General features: G+C 39.9%; 1 protein-coding gene across 6 annotated transcripts in view; it reads left to right on the plus strand.

Annotated features, from left to right (window-relative positions):
• SPATS2L (spermatogenesis associated serine rich 2 like) overlaps positions 1 to 22,945 on the plus strand; it is a 166,792-nt gene that overhangs the window by 73,264 nt on the left and 70,583 nt on the right. For all 6 annotated transcript variants that reach the window (XM_045034254.1, XM_023259588.2, XM_023259589.2 and 3 more), the window contains one exon: positions 9,765 to 9,825. In XM_045034254.1, the coding sequence (XP_044890189.1) occupies positions 9,787 to 9,825 (39 nt within the window). In that variant the 5' untranslated portion in view covers positions 9,765 to 9,786. The remainder of the gene's footprint in view (positions 1 to 9,764; positions 9,826 to 22,945) is intronic.

Genomic DNA, 22,945 nt, shown 5'->3' on the forward strand with positions numbered 1-22,945 from the left:
TTTCCTTCACCACCTCCTCATCTGGCTCTTGTCTGTGTTTTTGTGTATACATCTGTCTCCATCCAGTAATAGAAGGAATCAGGAGGTCCAAGCTGAGAGCTCAGCTCAGGCACTTATTAGCAGTGTGACTTGAGTAAGTAGCTTACTCTCTGTCACTCCATTTCTTTTTTTTAATAAAATGAGGATAGTATACTCCAGAGAGTTATTATGAGAATTAAATGGGTTAATATATGAAAAGTGCTTAGTGCTGTGTCGGGTACACAGTAAGAGTTCAGTAAGTGTTACTTTGTAACCACTGACAGCACTCCCCATAGAGCCAGGTACGTCCAAGGTGTTTAGTGAATGTTTGTCAGATAATAAGAAAAAGCATTGCCCTCTCTGTAGGGATTGCCCATGGCTAGTTGAAGAACTGGGAGCAAGGGAAGAGAGGGAAAGCGTGTTCTTTTTCAGCATTTGGGGAGTCTGTGTAAGGCACTTGGTGCTCAGGTGTGCGAAGAACTTGCTTGGTTTTTTGTCCATACCCCTCTGGGATTAGAGATTCGTTCAATGGGCAGTAGGGGTATGGGGGGCAAACTAGCATAATCTGCAGAAAGAGAAACTATTGTGGCATGCTTGGAGAGGATAGAATTTCTTCTTCTGAACCTCATAATGCCAGTCACTTCACCTTTCCTGAGGCTTCTCTGAGAATGGGCATGTTTTAAAGACTTGAGCTGACATCACTGCATCTTGAAACATAATTGAACTGCTGGTACAAGTAGGTACTCGCACCAGGCCCGGGTCACCCATATCTCTATGGAAACACGTGTTTGCTTGAAAGCCCCTCGATCAGAAGCAGAGCCTTCCAGGAGCCAGCGTTGGGTCACTTTTAGAAAAAGGCATTTATTTATATTCTCAAGCTGTCAAAGACCTATGAAATGAAATCATTTCAAATTAAATAGGAAAATCTTGCCACAGCTGAATGCTAATAAAGCCTGCCACACACCCACCCCGTGTGCTTGCAGTGCCTGAGATCTGCCGCATTCAGTTTAGCTGCCCTTTGCTCTTTTGCTTCCATTTACACTCTGCTGGCGTGGAGAGGTGGTTTGGCACTTTATGCAAAAATGGTTAATCTTCATTCATACGTCTTTGCCAGTACTAAAATGGAAAAATTCAAAGCTGGGCCGGCCATAAAGTGTGCTTTGTGCTCTTCTCTGCTGGCTCTGGGTGTGCAGCATATACAAGGGCGCACAATTGGGAATTGGGATGACTCTGCCCTCCTACCCCCCCGCTGTGGGGCTGTTGAGTGAAGACGTTCTCCCATAGAGGTCTGAAACTTGCATCAGCACATCTTGCCCTAGATGCGCTCAAGTGATATTCTAAGTGATTGGAAGCTTTTATCTGCCTCTGGAAGCAGGCCTTTTCAAATAAGTATTGACTGTTAATGACCTGTTTAAATAAAACATTCAATTTTCTTTCTTCCCCCCACAAAGAACTTCGTAGGCAGCGACATTTCTAAACCAAAGGCTAACCCTGCCTTTCAAAAGAGGCAGAGCCTGGGCTTTTAAATGTGAAATTTTTTCTGACATTTGCCCTTAAAATGCTTTTCAGCAAAGTTGTTCTAACAGTGAGTTTAGTACATTGAAGTGTCTTTGAATAAAAATGCAACCTTGAGGGGTTTTTTCCCCCTCCGAATTAGCAAAATTAAACAAAAAAAGTCTAGGTAAGTATCTTTATATGAAATTCATATTTTAATCACCATTCTCTGTTTCATTGTTTATGTGTCCTCATTCCTAATAATTAAAGCAGCTTTCCTCTAAGGAACAAGGCACTGCACAAGAACTTTTATTAAACTGTGGGAATTAAACCACAGAAGAAAGAGCTAAAGCACTTGGAATATAAGAGACCTCAGTAATTACAGCACCAGATAAGGGGCAGCAAAGGACTGAGGGAAAGGGAAGAGGGCACAAAACAGAAGAGAGGGTTCAGGCAACAGGAAAAGTCAAGCAACAGAGAACCTATGTAACGTTAAATTTAAGCAAAGCCCCAGTTTCATAGAAGGAACACTATTTCCCTCTTCAGCTGGCATGCAAGTACCCCTGGTCATGCTTGGGGGGCTGGACAGTTAGTCCGTGACCAGTGTAAAGGTGATCTTTACAGGAAGACAGCCTAGTACATTGGAGACAGCCCCCATGCTTTTTTTTTTTTTTTTCAGGTGGATTTTTAGCTTTCTGCTGCCTTAGCTGCTAAGTGCTCCCTTCACTCCCAGGGCCCTTACAGACTTGCAAGGTCTGAGAGCTGAAAAGGGCCACAGAGGTCCTACTCGGAAGGGTAGAGAATATGCCACCCCAAAATGTGATTGTAGGAGTTCAGGACGTACTACCAAAATATGCCACCTTGACCTATTGATTATTGTGAGCTCTCGGCATTTGAAAAACAACAAAGGCAGGGAGAGGCTATCTCTGAACTTCCCTCTGGCAGTTTTGTCAACCAAGTTAGACTGTTGACTCCTGTCATGCCTAAACACATTGGTTGCAAACTATCAGATCTCTCGTCTTTCCTCAAAATCATTTGCTGTCCTCTGAGAGGCCTATCCCCCGCCCCCTTTCCCTGTTAACATGGTATTTAATTCTGAATTCTAAGCCACGGTGAGGCGCCTCACTTTCCCCTGCGTACCTCCCTGCTATACGTGAGTGCACATGTTAATAAACTTCTGTTTGTTTTTCCCTTGTTAATCTGCCTTTTATTATAGAGGGGTCTCAGGTAAGAACTCAGAAGGGCATAGGTAAAATTATTTCACTTCCCTTATAACTCCAGCCTCTTGTTCTACAGCTGGAGACCTGAGGCCCTCATGCTATATACTGTGATGATCTAGAACCTTTCTTCAGATGTCCATAAGGATGTGGTGCCCCATATAGACAGACCTATTGAAAACTTACCTGACCTGTTTGTCATTCTCTCAGAGCACTGCTCTCTGCTGAGGGCCAGTTGACAGCAGTGCAGTAAAATAAGTTAATCTGTTACAGTGCACCTTCTTCCAGAGGTAATAGCGTGCTGTAATAAACCGAGTAAAAATGCAGATGTCTGTTAAGTTTATACAGGTTAGGAACTGGCACTCTGGGAGACCGTTGGACACTCTGTTTTGACTGAGAAGCTTTTTGCTGCTTCCGCCAATCACATCAAGGGATTGGCTTCCAGCTCACAAGATCAGTCCTGATTCTTCTCTCTGAGGCAGCCATGAGAAAATGTCTCAGGAGCTACCCACATGATCACAACACTGTCTAGGCTGTACCGAAGTCACATACATAGACACTGTAACTACTTTAATTTAGAAAGAAGAAGCAGTTAAAACATTAGGCCCTGGAATGTCATGGAGCCCCTGGGCAGCATTGGAGAGCCAAGGAAACACTTTGTTGGCTCAGGGCCCGCTAAATGCAGCTTTCTACACTCTTGTCTGAGGTAGGAAGCCGCAGGAAAACAGCCATCTCTTTATAACAAGTATATTCCTGTCCATTCCTGTGTGAGTTTAGCAGTTTTGCTCTGCAGTTTGTATGCCCTGCATAGATAACAAGGCATATATCACATGCCTGCCTGGCCTGAGAAGCCAAAGCCTGGGATGGGTTCCATTCTCCTTGCAGAATTCTTGCTGCAATTCATATACACTGAGCCCCATAACTTGTTTATGATGACTTTGAGGTGCTCTAAGTGGACTCCAGAGTCAGTGCCTGGGTTTGAATCCTGGCCCTGCCACTCTGGCTTAATTACTGAATTCCTATGCCTCAGCTTTCACATGTGTGAAATGGGGGATAATCATCGTTTTTACTTTATAGGGGGAGCATTAACTGAAAAAAAATGTGTTGAGTACTTAGTGTGCCCCGCATTGTAACTACCCCGTAAGTGTGTTAATTATTATTAATAGTATGTTGGTGGAAAGATCATTCTTTAATGTAATTTGTGGGAAACTGGGCCCGCATTTATCTCTCTAGGCTTCTATAAGAATCTGTTTGTTGTGTGTAGTGATTGAGATCAAGGAAGAGGCCCTTTCTTAATATTCCCAGGATGGAGACTCTGGAGTAGTGGCTCTCAGAGCTTAGTTTGTGTGCATCTGAATGCCCTGCTGTGAGGATGGGGGGTGGGGGGTGGGGAGTGGGTGGGGGGGTAGGGGTGGGGATGGGGAGGGCTAAATGCTGATTGCTGTGCGCCTGCCCCAGAGCTTCTGATTCATTCTGTCTATAGCAAGAGACAGAGAATTTGCATTTCTACCAAGTTCCTACATGCCGCTGATACTGCTCTTCTGGGAATCAAACTTTCAGCACAGCTGCTCCAGGACTGCACTTTCCAGTAGGGATATAATGTAAGCCGCATAGGCCATTTACAATTCTCCAGTAGTCACCTTTAAAAAGGTATAAAGAGGGGCATCTGGGTGGCTCAGTCGGTTAAGAATCCAACTCTTAGTTTCGGCTCAGGTCATGATCTCACAGTGTGTGAGTTCGAGCCCTACATCGGGCTCGGTGCTGACAGCGCAGAGCCTGCTTGGGATTCTCTCTCTCTCTCCCTCTCTCTCTCTCTGCCCCTCCCCCACTCACTCTCTCTCAAAAATAAATAAATAAAACTTTAAAAATATTTAAAAAAATTTTTAAAAATGGTAAAAAGAAATGGGTAAAATTAATTTTTATGTTGCATTTGATGTAACCCAGTATGTCCAATATTATCGTTTCAACACGTAATAGGTATAAAAAGTATTGAGACAGTTTGCATTACTTTTTTGTAGTAAGTCTTTGAAATCTGGGATATATTTTATAGCCCCAGCACATTCCAGTGCAGTCTAGCCACAGTCAAATCTGGCTTTGCATGAAAATGACCTGGGGGGGTTGCTTTTTTCAGGCCTCAAACCCCCCATACCACTTGGCATTGGGGCCCAGGAGTCTCTGTTTCTAAAAGCTCTCCAGGTGATTCTCATGATCAGCCAGAAAGCCAGTCGATCCCCATCTCCTATCAACTTGCTCATTTACCTACTCTGCACCTTATTGTCAGGATGTCTGACACTTAACCTATCCCCTTCAGCTATATTATGATGATTTATGAAATACTCTGTGAACAGCTCTAATTATGCATTGTGACCTTTATACTTTTATAGATCATGGGAGAACTTTGCATAAATGATCTTGAAAAAAATTGTTAAAATCGTTATTTTAAAATTTTTCTTACGTATCACCTCTGGTTCCCTGAATCCAATTCAAGAAAAGTGATGTCATACCTGGGAAAAAGAAAGTGACTCTAAGAGCAGTAATAGGTTTTAGAGAAACAAAAGTGAAACTTTATTACTGTCTACCCAGTAAAACATGAGGGAAACGGAGTCAGAAAGCAATTTGGCATTTCAATAACTTGTTTTCACTTTTTATGTTGAATATGATTGTGTGAGCATTATAAATACATACATTTCTTAAACTCAGAGTTTGGTAGTTGATTAGATTGTCACATATATTAAATTTCACTGAATTGTATTAATTAGAAATGCTGAAACATATTTGCTATTCAGGTTTATTTTTCATAAAGAATATTTATCTTTGTTATAAGCTAATAGATTTTTCTGACTGTCATTAATGTATATTAAGTAAGATCTTGCATAATGAGTAGTACAGTTTGATATAACTTTGCACATGAAGTGATTGGTAACCATATTTGTGGGTTATTAATTTTACACTGGAGAAGTATATAGATGATATATTGGTGATAAATTGTGAAATTCTTTTCTTTGGGGTTGATATCTTTCCTAATAAGTTTTGACTTTGGAATATACATATATATATATATATATAGATATAGATATGGTACTATTTGTATATGTAATATATAACTAATATAATGTATGATATATAACTATTTGTTACATATTTCTCTGGGATGTATATAAAACTTAGATGGCATCTATGTATGTTTGTAATGTTATTACTAAAAGCTAAAGTACAACTTTAAGGAAAAAAATTTCAAGCAACATCTAAGCTATTGAAATGTTACATCAATATCAAGAATTTCTGGTTATTTTAATTTTATATTGATTGATATGTATGGAACATGTATTTACAGATTTGAATGATTAGGCTTTAGTCACTAGTCAGTTCTGAGAACACTTTTAAGTGATAGTAGGAATTAGAAACCAGGATTTAAAAGCTCTTTTGATCAAAGTTAGTTAGGATATGGTCATCAGCTGTGTCCAGTAGTGATAAGCTACCAAGTGTGTCACCATGTGTGATGTGAGGTGTGTTGGTCCCAAACACCTATCACTCACAGCATTAAAGGATTCTCAGATTAACTCAGGGGTCTGCAACTATAAGGGCTGGGATTTCAAGTTGTCAGTCTCTGGGCTTGTTTTGTTACTTTGGAGGAGATGACAATATGTGTAGTGGAGGAAAAGATCTTAACTATCTAAGTGAAACAATTAAGATTCGGATCAAATTGATCTGACTGTCCAGAAAGAGTTCGTAGCAAAACACAGAATCCCAACAGAATAGGGGCACAGCATAGTATCATTTTCAGAGCGGAGAGGGAGTCGGCTCTGGAAGGGTAATGGGCATATGATGCCATGCCAGTGTGAGGTGTGCTTCACAATAATCCAGAGGTAGTGCCAAACCGAGGGTGTGGACATTTAACAAGGACCTTCAGCACACTGATAATCAACCTTGCCCTAACGTTTGTCCTTATCAATAGAACTGTTTGACTGTCTAGCCATTTAAACTCTTAATTCTTTAAGTTTTATTTAGATTAAAATCCTCCATCTAGTTTCCATAACCGGAACTGTAGCTGATTCCCCAATCTCTCTGTTATACACCAGCCAGCAGAAAGCCTTGATGTAGAGAGAGCATTGCAATCCACCTGGAAGGGAGAGCCTAGAGGCAGTGCTCCACACAGGTGAAAAAAATTAAGGGAGTAAAATGAGCAAAGAACGGTCCTTGTAATTATCTTCTCTTTCCGTCTGAGAAACCTGTAATAGCCCCATTCCACCCTCGGAGCCAGCTTTTCCTTCCACACACACACACACAAAAATGTTGTAATTAATCTTACTGGCACCACTACCAAAGAAGAGTCTTCTTGAGTTAGACTTTGAGGTCAAAGAGAAAGGGAATTGCCAAAGAAATGTGTGTGTGTGTGTGTGTGTGTGTGTATTTCATCTACAAATACAGATCACCATTCAGTTTTGCCACTTCCTCAGATCTCAGAAATTTTCTGTCCTCAATGAAATTCGTCCCTGATTCTCTGTGGATTATAACACTCCAGCTTTAGAAAATGCTTCACACCCAAATCCTAGACATCAAAGCAAAACAAAAACACAACACTTTTTTCTATCAGATTTCACACATCTATAATGGCAAGATTAGATGTGTCCAGAAGATTTAGCTAGTCTAGTCTAATGAAAGGAATTGTGGCTCACAGATCTATCCTAACAAATAGTACCAAATCCAGCTGTCACCTTTGATCCTTCATAGTTCCATAGGTATAATCTATATATTCCCCTCCCTCCCCCATCCTTGTTCCCTCTTACAATGTCTCTCTCTCTTACATACACGTCCAGGCAGGCATACAATGTCCCATGCAGAAAAATCCATATATGTACTGTTCATGTTTACATGCCTAAACTCCCATTTGAATAAGAAAATCAACCATCCAGATGTTTTCAAATATGATTGTAGACCATTTTGCAGGTGTTGTGATGACTGATCAAAGGTTCCACTTTCATCTATGGCTTATCAACAAAAACTCCTGATTATTTGTCCTTGTACCTCATATGCCATCTGTCTTCACTGTTATAGATCATCAGAAAATAATCCCGTTCTCTTTTCCTAGCAACTCTTAGGAGCAAGAATAAATGAGAATGAAATTCAGGTATTGTTTGCCAGCTATTCGCTTTCTCCCATATGCCAAGTCAGAGAATACAGAATTTACCATTTGCAGGGTGGGGGGTGGGGGCAGGACACCTGGGTGTCTCAGTCGGTTGAGCGTCCAACTCATGATTTCGGCTCAGTTCGTGTATGATCTCATGGTTTCTGAGTTTGAGCGCTGCATTGGACTCTGTGCTGACAGCACAGAGCCTGCTTAGGATTCTCTCTCTTTCTCTCTGCCTCTCTCTCTCTCAAAATAAATAAATAAATATTAAAAAAAGAATTTACCATTTGGGACAGTTATTTAACTGGGAGTATTCAATGGGACAGACACTCTTTGCAGAGCATTTGGGAAGGAGCTGTCTTACTGGGGATTGAGTACGCAGGGTCTAGCCTGTTAGTGTGCCCAAATGCATGTGTTAGTGGCATTAGCATTTGGAAACTTACAAGAATGAAATCCTATTGTTTATAATGTCTGATAATGCATAATAATATATGTGGATTCCTATTTGAAGGGTAATAAAGTTTACATATTGCTAAGCTTTCATCCTGAATCAACAAAATGTAATAGATCTGAATTTATGTTTTATTTAAGACCTAGGTTTAAAAGAAAATGATGAGGAGAAATCAGAGAATTTTTGGAAGTTATCCCTGAAATGTATCAACTCTAGATGCACTCATTGTAGCATAAGTCAAAAAGAATATAAGAAAGAGTTTCAGGGGTTTTTGATTGACAAAAAGTGTAAAACATGCAAAGAGGAAGTATATCGATACCTTGGCCTGTCCTGCTGCTAATTTTTGAACCAATCTGTTTGGCCATTTAAATCATTCATGTTCTATTTCAAAAAGAGATTGAAACTATTAAAGACTTAAGATCTGTCTTCCGTAATAATCATGAAAGGTTTAGACCAGATGAGAAGAAAGAAAACACCACTGCTTCTTATTAAGAATATAGATCTTCTGGGGGCGCCTGGGTGGCGCAGTCGGTTAAGCGTCCGACTTCAGCCAGGTCACGATCTCGCGGTCCGTGAGTTCGAGCCCCGCGTCAGGCTCTGGGCTGATGGCTCAGAGCCTGGAGCCTGTTTCCGATTCTGTGTCTCCCTCTCTGTCTGCTCCTCCCCCGTTCATGCTCTGTCTCTCTCTGTCCCAAAAATAAATAAACGTTGAAAAAAAAATTTTTTTAAAAAGAATATAGATCTTCTCTGAGTGGGTCACTTCACAAAAAAGATTAGACACCAGCAGTAGAAAGCCTAAAGAATTTAGGGAAACAAAGATTATGGGCAATTTTAAGACTCCATTTGATAGAGATCCTGAATTTATGGTCATTAAAATTATGGTGAAGGGTTATATATGCATTGATCTGGAAGGCTGTTCATATATTGATAAGTGAAAAAGCCAGTTTAAAAACTGTTATGTCCAGTGTTTATGTTTAAATCTGGAATCATTTCTCCTGTCTCTTCCTCGAGTGCTTTGGTATAGTTATGTATATGCAGGAAAGACTCAATAAATGTTTGTTAAATTAACTAGCGGCTAATAAAAGCTTTGGGACAGCAAGGATTGGGATGACAATGCTTAGTTAAAATAGGTATGCTTTTCCTCCTCTCACTATTTTTGACTACCTTTCTTTTACTTAATAAAAAAACACAGTTTGGGTACACACCCATCTATCTTTGTCATTTTTCGTGTCAATATAGTATGAATAAAAGATTTCACATTGTCTTCTAGAGTTATAATATGCTTTTAGAACATATCTAAGATAAATGCTTAGCTTGAAAGCATTTTTACATTCTAAAATGGTATTTATGATTATGGCTGAACGAGAGCATTTCAGCATGGGAGAGAGCATTAAAATAACACATTGAGAAATCAATTTTAAAACTTTAGACTTAATCTTTTCTTCCTTCTTTACAGGGCTTATTCCACTAGAAGCAAGATGGCTGAACTCAATACTCATGTGAATGTCAAGGAAAAGGTACGATATATTTCTGTATTGGCTTATAGAAACTTCACAAACTGGATAATGTAGTCTCCAGCTAGTAAAAATTTAATTGCAGTGGAAGAAGAGAAAAGTGGTTTTGGGGGATACATAGTAAGTTTGACATGCTAGCAAACCATTCAGCAGGGGCACCTGGATGGCTCAGTCGGTTGAGCATCTGACTTCGGCTCAGGTCATGATCTCACAGTTCGTGAGTTCGAGGCCCACATTGGGCTACGTGCTGACAGCTCAGAGCCTGGAACCTGCTTCAGATTCTGTGTCTCCATCTCCCTGCCCCTCCCCCATTCGCTCTCTCTCAAAAATAAATTTAAAAAATATTTTTAAAAAAACATTCAACAGAAAGAATCATAAGGAACATTTACTAAATGTGTGTTAATGCATATTACATTCATTTTCTCATTTAATTTTGACCATAACCCTGTGAAGTTAATACTGTTGTTATTAACAGAGAGGAGAACTGAGACACAGAAAAGTTAAGCAATTAGCCTCAATTTACATAGCTAGTAAGCTACAAAGCTGGGATTTGAACCCGGGTAGTGCCATTCTACAGCTCATACTCTCAGCCACATTCTGGGTTACATCTGAGGGCTGGGGTATTATGTTACATCTCCAGAAATGGCCTCATACAGAGATGTCCATAGCATTACCTAGTGGTCCTGCTGGATAACCTATAAAGTTTCTTTCAGCTGGAAGTTCATGACTCTGAAAATCCCCCTTCTTGTTATTTGTTGGAGGCTGATTACACTTCAAAGCCCTTCCAAGTCTTGTCCACCTCTGTGAAGTTTCCTCCCCTTAGGGTCAAAACCCCTCACTTCCTATATATGCTACCTTGCACTGTTAGCTCCTCATGATCATGAACCATATGAGACCATGGTATGAGACCACGGAGATAAATTTATCCAAGCCATTTATCTGGCACAGTGGACACTGAGGCCCTAGAAGAGATATGTCCATGGTTGTACAGCAGAGTGAGAAGTCCTCTCCACCTTCCACAGGGCTACCTCCCACCTCCACTAGACCATAAACTACTTGAAGGCCAGAGTTTGTCTTTTATCTCCTTGTATCCTCACAGTACCTAAAACATAGTGTGAAGGATGAGAGAAGTAGCACTAATGGAGTCTCCACGTTTTTTCTTTCATTTGGCAAAGACGTGTTGGACTGTAACTTTGTGCCACTGTTCTGGATGCTGGGATGATGGCGCTGAGCATGTAGAGGAGGTTCCTGCTCCCATGGAGCTTGCTCTTTAGGACAGAGAAACAAAGAGTCAATAGAGAACATATAATTTCAGATAGTGTAACGATGAGGGTGGCTGTGGGAGGGGGTACTTTAGATGGGGTTGGTCAGGGCAGCCCTCTCAGAGGAGGTGATTCTTGAGCTGAGATGAAGACAACAAGAAAGAAGCACCATGCAGAGACCTGAGGGCAGATTCCAGAGAGAAAGGCAAAAGCCCTGAGGTGGGCTCAATGGAATGTGTTTGAAGATCAAGTGCTCCCTGTTGCCAGAAAGTAATGGGCAAAGGGATGGGAAGGGGAGATGAGATAAGTGAGCACTGCAGGAACCAGTGTTGGTGGGATATTGGCTCTTCATCTGTGTTCCTGGACCTCCGTAAGATCCACGGGTGGACTCCAGGGCTCCACAAACTTGCATGAGAAAAAACACATTTTCATCTTCACTCACATCTAAATGAAATTTAGCATCTCCTTTGATTATGAATGCAGGGAAAGGAGAAAACCCACAGTTGCAGCAGGAGTATCTGTGACTTTCACAACTAGAAACCACAGATCTCTTCATATCAAATTACATTTGCTGCAGACAACCCTGAGATGTTTGTTCCTCACTACTTCAAAATTACGATAGCTATTGAAACGGCCGCCACATTGTGCGATTTGTTGTTAATAGAATAGCACATATATTACTGTAGCATACATTTTTTAAATTTTAACTTTATTTCAATATGAATGGTGGTTGCCTTTATACTTATATGTATTTTATTTAAAACATTCTAAGACCCCATAGGTTTCACCAGACCACCAAAGGGAATTTGTGCCCCAAAAGGTTTAGAACCTGAGAGAGAGCCATGTAGGGCTTTATTCAAAGGACAAAAGTAACTGCTGAAAGCTTTTAAGTGGGAGCGTGCCTTATGTGGTATTTTTTAGAGCTCACCCTAGCTCTGTCCACTACTGTGCTACCTATTTTACAGATCTTCATATTAAATAACATTCTGAGGACAAGGGGGCTTAAGGTGACGTGACTTGGTCGAAGTCAGACTCTGAGGAAATGTGGAGGAGCAAGGGTTCAGACTGTGCTGTGTCTGGTTCTAAAGCCTGTCCTCTTTCCACTACATTACTGCTTCCCACAGTTTTCCACCAAAATACTCTCAGGGCAGGAGAACAAACTTGTGACCCCAGGTCTCCGAGGACATGGTCAAAACCATTTTCCACAATACATAATTTGTTTGGAGTCTCATGGGTTACCTTAGATATCAACGCAAATTTTTAGCCATTGTATTCTGTAATATATTGCATATATTATTTTAATACGAAATTGTTTTTACTTATTGAGTATTGAACAAACAATAGCAGAACGACGTGCCCCTTTTATATCATGGCTTCACATTCTTACTGACTCATAGTCTTAATCTTGGGTGAGACTATGTGTTTCCCTGTTTGAGAAGTTGGGTCTGGCACCAGAGTACCGACCAAAGGTTAGCCCTCTTCTGAATGCCTGTTGATGGATGGATTGAACAGCTTCTAAAGTTGGGTTATGGGAAGGAAAAGCACTTTAAAGAATCAGAGTCATGGTAATTGATTCTTTGCAAAACATGGCTAGTTGGATAGAGCGATACTGTAGGCTCAGCCGGAAAAAGTGTCTTATTCAAAACAGAGGTGACATCCAGCCAGTAAGGGAAGGAGGCCGATCTGTCAGCGCCCCAACCACAGAGGTTCTGTGTGAATGCTCCCTGCATTGGCTTAGACGCCACACCAATCCACTTGTCATGATCAATGTCACATATGCACATGAAGATTAAAAGTAGATGGTGTTTTTGCTATTGTAGTTCAGTAACTTATCAAAACGTTGGCATTGTTTTGAAAGAGGGTGATGTTTAAGTTGTAAATGTTATTAATCTGCATGACAATGAGAGTAGGGCCCCTCCAACCCAATTAGTACCTTCCGTCTTCCTATAGCAAAAGGTTAATAGATCTCTCAACTCAGTAAAATAAATCATAATAAACAACTGAAAATTCTGTGATCATTTATAATTTTACGTTGATTTATTTTAGTGCATTGATGGCCTTCTTATGAGTAGTTTGTTTCTCAATCTGTCACACAGGGCAATGACATTTTAGTTCTGAAAATTAAGAATAATAACAACTGTTTTGTCTTAAATTATAAGCTTTTAGAGACCTGAGAACAGGTGTATGCAGTATTTTTATACAATACCTAGTGGAGCACTGTGGGAAATTAATACTTAATAAAATCCTTGTGATGAAATGAGTTCATCAGTTACCTCTAGTGGATCCACTGTTGGATGAATTGAAAAGGAGAAGGTACTTTTGAGGCAATCATTTCTGTCCTCAGGCAGCTTTTAGTCCAAAGGAGAAAATAACAGCTTAAGGTGTAATATCCAAGACAACTGAAATTTATAGTTGACACTCTCTGTGGCTGTTTTATTTTAAAATATCTTTCTATTATTGGATTATAACTGTAACGATTTAAGTTGGAAATGCCATTGGACTTAAAGTTCAGTCTCCTTTTTTTTTTTTAATTTAATGTTATTTTTTAATTTACATCCAAGTTAGCATAAAGTGCAACAATGATTTCAGGAGTAGATTTCCTTAATGCCCCTTACCCATTAGCCCATCCCCCCTCCCACAACCCCTCCAGCAAGCCTCAGTTTGTTCTCCATATTTATGAGTCTCTTCTGTTTTGTCCCTCTCCTTGTTTTTATATTATTTTTGTTTCCCTTCCCTTATGTTCATGTGTTTTGTCTCTTAAAGTCCATATGAGTGAAGTCATATGATTTTTGTCCTTCTCTGGCTAATTTCACTTAGCATAATACCTTCTAGTTCCATCCACGTAGTTGCAAATGGCAAGATTTCATTCTTTTTGATTGCCGAATCATACTCCATTGTATATATATATATACCACATCTTCTTTATCCATTCATCCATTGATGGACATTTGGGCTCTTTCCATACTTTGGCTATTGTTGATAGTGCTGCTATAAACGTTGGGGTACACATGTCCCTTCATGACAGCACACCTGTATCCCTTGGATAAATACCTAGTAGTGCAATTGTTGGGTCATAGGGTAGTTCTCTTTTTAGTTTTTTGAGGAACCTCCATACTGTTTTCCAGAGTGGCTGCACCAGCTTGCGTTCCCATCAAAGTTCAGTCTCCTTAGTGTGACGTACATCCTCTGAGATCTGACCCTGTCTTCTTTTGCACCTTACTTATTGGCACTTCCCCACAGACCCCCTTCACTGCCACCATCCTGACCTCCAATGTTCCTTGCCTGTAGGCCTTAGCAAAAGTCGTTTCCATCTCCTCCTCAGACACCTGGCCCTCATTCACTTCCATTTCAGGAGCCCTTTCAGAGGAATATCTCCTCTCTTTTTCTTCCTGCCCTACCTGAATTCTTTGCCCTTCTCCTTTTAGCTTCAGCAGGGCTCTCTGCATTCTGCTCCAAAACCACTATGCAGATTGCAATGGTTAGCTCTGTCTTCTCCCCATGAGACTATGTGCTCCTTGGGGGCAGGGATTGGGCCCCTCTTATCTTCATATTCTTGGATTTGACACAGAGTTGACCCCCAAATACAGTTAGACAAATGAATGACGAATGAATGAACATGCCTACTTGAATAGTTAAGTTCTTTAGAGACTACATTTCCCATTCATGATATTTTGCAAAATCTCAGGCCTTCTTGAAAACTGAAATATAGGCTAATGGAATTGTCGTCTTATTTTAGTACTCTCTTTGCTATTAAATAAAGCAAGTTTTAAATTGCTTCTAAAAACAGAAAGTAGGGTTGCTTAGGTTGACTGACTACCTGTAGTTCTGCAAAAAAGCAGCATCTTCATAAGATGGTTGTCAAATACAGGTGGCTTCAGGAAGGTCTCCTCATAACAAATGAGGTCCTTTGGTGAGTAAAACTCGTCATATCCTGATGTACCAAAAAAAGAAAAAAAAAGAAATAAAAAAAAAAAAAAAGAAGAACCCAAGAACCCAAAGGAAGAAAAAAACAATCCCCATATCTCACTTTGCTGAGGAAAGATACCCAGAACAAAATCTTTACACTAATCAGGGACCTTATTATTTGGGATATAGTCACTTTTTACAACTCTTTTCTAAATGACATATTTTTTAGGAAGTTCAACACTAGAAACTCACGGATGAGTTAAGGATATAGGGCTCAGTTGTTACTATTATATTATTTCTCATACAAAACACTAGATTATCAAGCTAAATGGACTTATAAAATTTTATATGTAATTGTCAACTAAGAAAAAATTATTAGAACTGACATAGGCAAACTTTTTAGTCAGATATTTTCATGCATTATTATAAATCAGTTTAAATAGAATACAATTCTGCAGTACAATTTGGTGATGGAAAGCAGAGGGGATCCTTGCTTGTAAAATGGGGTTACAAAATATTTGCTGACTGTCCAGTTATGAACTGATATCTAATTCCAACAAAGAGTGATCCCTATGCAACTTTAGGGAACCATGTATGCTTGGGAAGTGATCTCGAGTGAGGTAAAGTTGTGGAGTTTGGAGACAGAGGCAGAGATTATTAGCCCCCCAGTTACTAACTGAGCATTCTGGAGCAAGTCACCTAACTTTTCTGGGCCTCAGTTTCCTAATCTGTAGATTGGACATGGTAATAATACCACTTAACAAAGTCAGCAAATACAAATTGAGCTTTATGAGCTCTGAATCATGTAAACTATAAAAGATCTTGGGGAGCTCATCTGTTTATTTTACAACTTAAAAAATGGAAGAGGAGCTCTAATTAGCATTTTTGTCTGGAACTCAAAATATAAACTCACATAGAATTGAGATTAGAAAAAATTAAATAAATAAAAATCCCAAATGAGAAAAAGAACATAAAACTGGACTTGACTTTTTCAAACTTTTATAGCTATTGCTAAGCTTCACAAAAAATAAGTGAGGCTAGAAAACAGAATGATATGGAAATGGGGAATAGCTTAGTCTAGAATATACTTGTTGGGATATACCACTTATTGTAAATAGCTTTTAGAGCTGGTAAAGTTATAGAGGTAAATTGGGTTGTAAACAGTAATCATAGAGAGTCATTAAAATGAAGAAGGAAGAATAGAAGAGGCTCTAGTCCACTGTGGGGACAGAGAAGGGTCATCTCAACATTTCTACAGATGACTGAGGTAGACTGTGTGTCCTAGAGTCTGTCCTCAACAGATGGGCAGATGTCTCATTTTATCTTTTTTTTCCCTGTAACTATCTTGATCCGTGTTTTCGCAAAGTACTAAAATATAGTTCAAGGCTTTATGTGGAGTGGAGTATGATCAGAAAAACCCAAGCATTTGATTAAAGAAATTTTAGCAGGATCAGAGCATCTGTGAAATATTAACTTCATTTAACAGAGAACTCATTTCATAGGATGTGGAATAGTTTTAATGATACACTGTTGTGTTTGTTTTTTTTTAATTCCAGTGTAGTTAACATACAGTATTATATTAGTTTCAGGTGTATGACACACAGTTGTTTCTAAAGACCAAATCACGCAAGCTTTGAGGCAAATCTTAATTTCATAATTTTGTAGGAGTGTTTAAATCAGTTGAGCCCAGTCCTTGAATTCGAACAGCAAAAACACAAACCACACAAACAGCTTCCAAGTTTCACCACAGACAGGTTCTTGTCATCATTTTCTCATAGGAAAGGGTCATTAAATTTCCCTTTCAAAGGAAGGAGAAACATTGACAATAGTTATTGCCTAATGCTTATGTACAGAACTGCTGTTATTGTTGCTTGGCAACTAGAAGAGATTTGACAGGGAGTCTAAAGGAACTGAATGAATAAATGGAAATGTCAGCATCAGTTTCAGGGGATAAGAAGAAATTTACTATTGCAGGATTAGCATCACATTGCTTTTTCTAGGTTACATGATTGGAATTCACAGTGTTTCTGTTCGGCTTCTCCTGCCCCCCTGCTTCCAGCCTTTTGCTAGAAAAGGAGCCCCTTTTGCACTATGGCTGAGAGGTATATGTAAACAGAGATGGTTAATGCTAAAATATACAAGAACACACCAAAAATTAAGACTTTGGGCAGCAGGGAAGAAGTTACCTCTGTTGGCAATCTCTTGGAATTTATGGGCGCTTCACCAATACTCTAGCTGTTTCTCACAATGATCCTTCATATTAAATTATCCAGTTGGTACAGATTTTTTTTAAAAAATGACAAGGCTACAATGGTTTTCTCTCTTCTGACCTTGAGCACTAAAAATCTATCCAGATACGTTAGATTAGATTAGATGAGATTAGATAGATTCAGCACTTAAAAGTGTGCTGCTTGCGTTATTATTAAAGCTTCTCTTTCTCTGTACATCATTTCTCTACAACTTGATTACATGCTCCTTATAAACACAAATGGACTTTTAATTTAGTTGTGTACCCAATGACTCCTGTAATAGCAGTATCATAGACTTTATGCCCCTAAAATATTTGTTAACCAATATAGAGCTAAATAACTGAGCCAAGATTCTGTAATGGAGGTCCTCAGCCATGAGGAAGAAGGGAGGAAAGAGTGGACGATGTCTCCCTGGTTTGGGGCAAGCATTAGAATGTCAGTGGAGAAAGACAGGAGTAATTAGAAAAAGCCTGTTTGTGTTTGTTTGAGTCCCCCAAGAGGTAGATGCCAGATGATTAGAGGAGCAAGAGATTTCTTAGAGGTAGGAGAAGGGAGGGAGTGCTTATAAAAAGAGAGAGGAAGCATGAGCAAGCAGAGAGAGTCTACACACTGTGTGCAGGTCTGGTGTCTTTGAAAGAAGAGAGAGATGAAGGGAAAGTCAGGTAGGAAGAGTCTGAGCTTGGAGTGTGGTTTGAAGGATGTTTCCGCGGAAGGGGAGTCCTGAGGCCAAAGCTGTCGGCTGGAAGGGTCCTGTATCCTTTGGGAATGATCTTCCACCACTATGTACCATCACAGTCACTGGCTGGGAGCATCCTGTGGGGAGCGTGGCTTGGGTTCAGCTCCGCTTCCCACAGAGAGAGATTTCCATGGTACCACAATATTTGAGCATATAGCAAACATTTATAGTAAAAAATGAAATTGAAATACCTATTTTGAAATTCAGTTGTATAAGAGAAAAGCATGAGATTTATATGTTCATTGAAAAGAATTAATAGAAAGTTTGAGAACCATTGTTAATTAGTAAATTAAAATGCAAACTCCAGAATCCTCCTTCCCTTAGCAAACTGAGCCATACTGCCACTAATATAGGGGTTCTTAACTTCTTGGACCAATGATGATTTGTGGGTCCCATTTTCTATTAAAAATGTAGTCTATTTCTAACATGTTCATTCTACTGAAAAAACTTTGTGTCCTTTGGTAGACTGTGTAACCTCTCTGGACTTCAGTTTCTTTATCTGCCAAATGAGAGAATTCATGTAGAGGATTTCCAAAACCCTCTCCAACTCTAACGTTGGGTGAATTCATGGTCCTTCCCACCTTATAGGTGTCTTATAAGACTGGAAAAGGGGACTGTGTCGTGGATCAGAGACCATGGAGTCAGTCTTAGCTGTGATACAAATTAGCTGCCTCAATTCAAAAGTAGGACATAACCTCTCTGTACCTGCTTTCTTGTAAAATAAAGGAATTTGATTAAACCAGCCCTGTGCTCCATTTGTTGTTCACTAGTAGGGCATTTCTAATGCCACACTGTCTACAGACCCTTCAGAACTCTGCTTCTCAATCCTTGAAGATAATTACCAGTAAAAATGTATTGAAATGATGATGGGGATCAGTTATGTAACTTAAAGTTAACAGTTTTTCTCTTATTGCGGTAAGAACACTGCACATGAGATCTACTCTCTTTAAGCATACAATGTGTTATTGTTGACTGTAGACACAGTGTCACACAGCACATCCCTCGAACTTAATCGTCTTGCATAACTGAAACTTTATACCTGTTGACAGCAACTTCTCATTTTCTTTTCCCCCCGACTCTGGCCACCCTTGTTGTTACTCTCTGCTTCTATAGGAGTTTGACTGTTTAGATACGTCATATGGTGGAGTCATGCCATATTCGTCATGTGTCTGACTTACTTCCCTCAGCATAGTGTCCTCAAAATTCTTCCCTGTTGTCACATATGAGAGGATTTCCTTCTTTTTTAAGGCTACTACTATTCCATTGCAGTACATACCACATTTCTTTATCCACTTATCCATCAGTGAACATTTGTTCCCGTTTGGCTTTTTTATTGGCTGAGATTGTAATTTCAGCTCTTCAACTAAGGCTGAATGTGCAAACAAGTTTTAACTTTCTACTGCTTTTAGAGGAAAAGCAAGTGAAACTCATTAAATTATGGGGAAAACAAAATCTAATCAGTCAGATGATAATTTTTACTGATGTTGAAACCAGTCTGTGTGTTTTGACTTGGTCAAACCCATTGGAATTAAAACATAGTATGTAGGTGAACAAGTACACTTCCCCCAAAGTGAGTGTTCCTGGTTTCTGTGGCATTCAGATAGTCTCCTTACTTCATGCCACAATGAAGAAATATCCGAAGTTGATATAATTTAGAGATTAATTTAACTCCTCTATTCTGGTATTGACTAATGGGTAATTAACTTTTTCATTCTGGTATTGATTAACTGGTAATAGTGACTTATATCTCCGTGGTACTCTTTATCTGAAAAGTTCTGTGAATGAGCAGAGGGAAAAAAATCCATGGGGAAAGTAGACTTCATTAATTACCTTTTTCCCCCAAAGTGGAGAGCTTAAATTCCAAAGAAAGGGAGGAATGATTTTTACTGAATATTCTAAATTAGAAGCAGAAGATCAATTAAAAGCACCTTTTCTATTCTGATTAAAATCTCAAAACCAAAATTCCCTGTAAAAATAACATTGCCCCCCTTTTTTGTGTCCTCACTAATAAGTCCAAATGTGGAATTCATCAGAGAAAATAACTAGACAGAATATTTACCCACGTCCTAACACGGTGTGGGTGTAACAGGCCGGCTGAAAACAGGCTTCCAGTGGGCTCAGGGGCTCACCCTGCCCTAAGTTTTGTGCAAATCTAACTGGCAGTTCTGGGAAAATATGAGGGATCAAGCACAAGTACAGTAAACATGCAGGGAGACACTGAATCCATGCTAGCTAAATGGATAAAATGAAATGTGTATGAAGCTCATTCCTTGTCTCCATGTGGATTACAGGGGCCAGTGCTGCTAATAGCAGGCATTTGATACATATTTTTTAAACCTACAAGTGCCAGATTAAAGGTCAGAATTCTACAATGAAAAATTTATCATGGACTAAATTAAAAGATTTAAGACATTTGGTTATCTGATTTTAATTTGACTATTTCTTTAGATGGGAGAAAAGTCCATGTGAGTATCTCTTGGTCTACATACAAGTCATCAGGTTATTTCTAGAAATTAGAGAAGTTGTATAACTTTAAGATACCAATTTTCATTTAGTATTATAACAACAGTTAAATTAATTTGCTTTTTCTTCCCTCAAATGTACAGTGACTTTGCAAGGTATAGATCTAGAATTGATGGAAAGAAATCTGGGTGGTGGCTGTTGTTTTCAACCCTTTGAGTAGATTGTATTCTCCAATAGCTATAACAATATTTCTCCCATTGAGAAGTGGGGTCTGTGCCCCTCCCCTTAAAATTAGGTAGGTTTTTGGAACTAGCTGACCAGGACAGTAAAAAGGAGGTAACACTATGTGACTTCTGAAGCTAGGTGGTTCAGCTTTTTTTTTTTTTTTTACTAGTTGGTCCCCTGGGCTGCCGTAGAAACAATCTAACTGTTCTAAGCCCACCATGCCGTGGGGAAGCCCAGACTAGCCCACAAGGAGAGGCCACACGGAGAATTGCTGAGATACATAAATACAGAGAGATGCCCAGCCAGACGCCACCTGCACCTGCATTCCTCTGCCTGACTCTACTAGCTCCTCCATCTACATACACGAGACCCCAAGCCGGACCCACTCAGCTGAACTCCTCCCAGATTCGTGACCCACAAAAATGTTGAAAAATTACAGGTTGCTGTTTTTAAACCACAAAGTTTTGGGGTGACTTTTTATGAAGCAGTAGATAACTGGAATGCCCTCTCTAAAAGTAAAACTGTCCTAAACTAGAACTGATATTTTTGAAGTTATAATGTTGCGTAAATAATGGAGGTGTGGGCGGCTAGATAGTGCATTCAGGTAAATGAGTTGATAGGTGAGCAGTTATACCTAAAAAGAGGTCTGTCCCATGCCACTTTCTTTTTCTTCCACACTGCCCCACCCTATCTATGACTTCCCATATCTCTCATTCATGGTTCTCAGAGTCTGGATAGACATTAAAATCACTAAGAAAACAAAAAAATAATCAATGACCAGGCCCAGATTTAATTGTTGGAGATGGGGCCTGGGTATAGGAATATTTTTAAAATTCACCAGGTAATTTCAGTTTGCAATCAGGGCTGAGAACCAATATTTGATGCTGACAGTGCCCAAATCTGTTTTCTTGGCTAAGTTCTTCCTTGGAGCTGCAGATTCAGAGGTTCAGCTGCTCTCTAAGTATCTGGATATGCGGATACCTCAAGAATAGTGCTCCATCTCTACCATGGCTCCTCATCTCTCAGATGACACCGCTATCCACATAAATGTTCAAGTCAGAAACCTGGGTCATCCATATTCCTTTGCCCTCCTCGTTCTTCGCATCTCCTTACACACAAATCAGTCACTTCCTCCCAACTAATTTGTAAGTGAGTCATTCTTTAAACTGCCCCGTCTTTGTCTATTTTCTGTTCCCGGGACACTGCATTAGAATCGTGCCATCCACTTGACCTCCTCCTGCTAATCCACATAGAGACCATAGTGACCTTCTCGAATGTGCAAATATCACTCTCCTCTTCTGAGTAAAACCGTTCGATGGCTTGCCCTCAGAATAAGGCTCAAAATTAGAAGATGGCTTGCAGGGCCCTGCACATCTTTGCCCCATGCCTTGCAATCCAGCTTCATCCAAAATCCCCTTCCTTTGAACCTTTAATGCTCCCACAATCCTGGACCATCATTGCTTTGAACGTGCTCCTAGTCACTCTGTCCTGTCCATTAACAGATGTTGTGTGCTTTTCTTGGAACACTCCCATCTCTTCCCCCCTGACCCCTCTGGGTCTTAATCACCCTTCATCCTCAGTTCTCAGGTGGGGGTTTCCCTGACTCTAGATTAGGATAGGTTCTCCTGTTATCAGCACCCAAAGCATCTTTATTTCCCCTTCTGTAGCATTCATCAACCATCTGCCTTCCTACACTATAAACTCCAAAGCTGGTCAAGGAGTGTATCTGTCACCACCTACAGTCCAGCTTTTAGCATAGTCTGTACATTGTGACTGACTGAATGAATAAACAAATGAACATGGATTAGGAGGTAAATATTAGCTCCGAAGGAAGTTCTTGTAGTAATACTCTGGCTTCTGTACTTGGCTCTGGCCCATCCAAATTCAAATCAATTTGGGTAAGATATACAAGATCTCAACTAATTTAAAAAATGATGCAAGGTCAGAAGGAATGGCTAATGCACTCCCTGATTTTGGTGGCGAAAGTAAGGTTCTAAAGGCTAACAGCTGGCTTGAGGGATAGGTCAGAATTTACAGATTGAAATTTAACAAAGGTGAATGCAAAATCCTACACTTGCATTCTAGTTGGTGCACAAGTACGGAACAGGGGACACTGGTCACACAAACAACCTAGGGTGTGTTAGCAGCAAAGTAAGCTCCATCTCAGCCAGTAATTGGTGTGGCTCCTAAAAGTGTTAGTGCCATCTTAGATTCCTTTAATGGATAAATGGAGCCCAACCAGGACAGGTGCAGGTCCCACAGTCCTCTGCTCAGATCCAACC

The sequence above is a fragment of the Felis catus genome, chromosome C1 (assembly GCF_018350175.1).
Source record: "Felis catus isolate Fca126 chromosome C1, F.catus_Fca126_mat1.0, whole genome shotgun sequence".
Classification (NCBI taxonomy): domain Eukaryota; kingdom Metazoa; phylum Chordata; class Mammalia; order Carnivora; family Felidae; genus Felis; species Felis catus.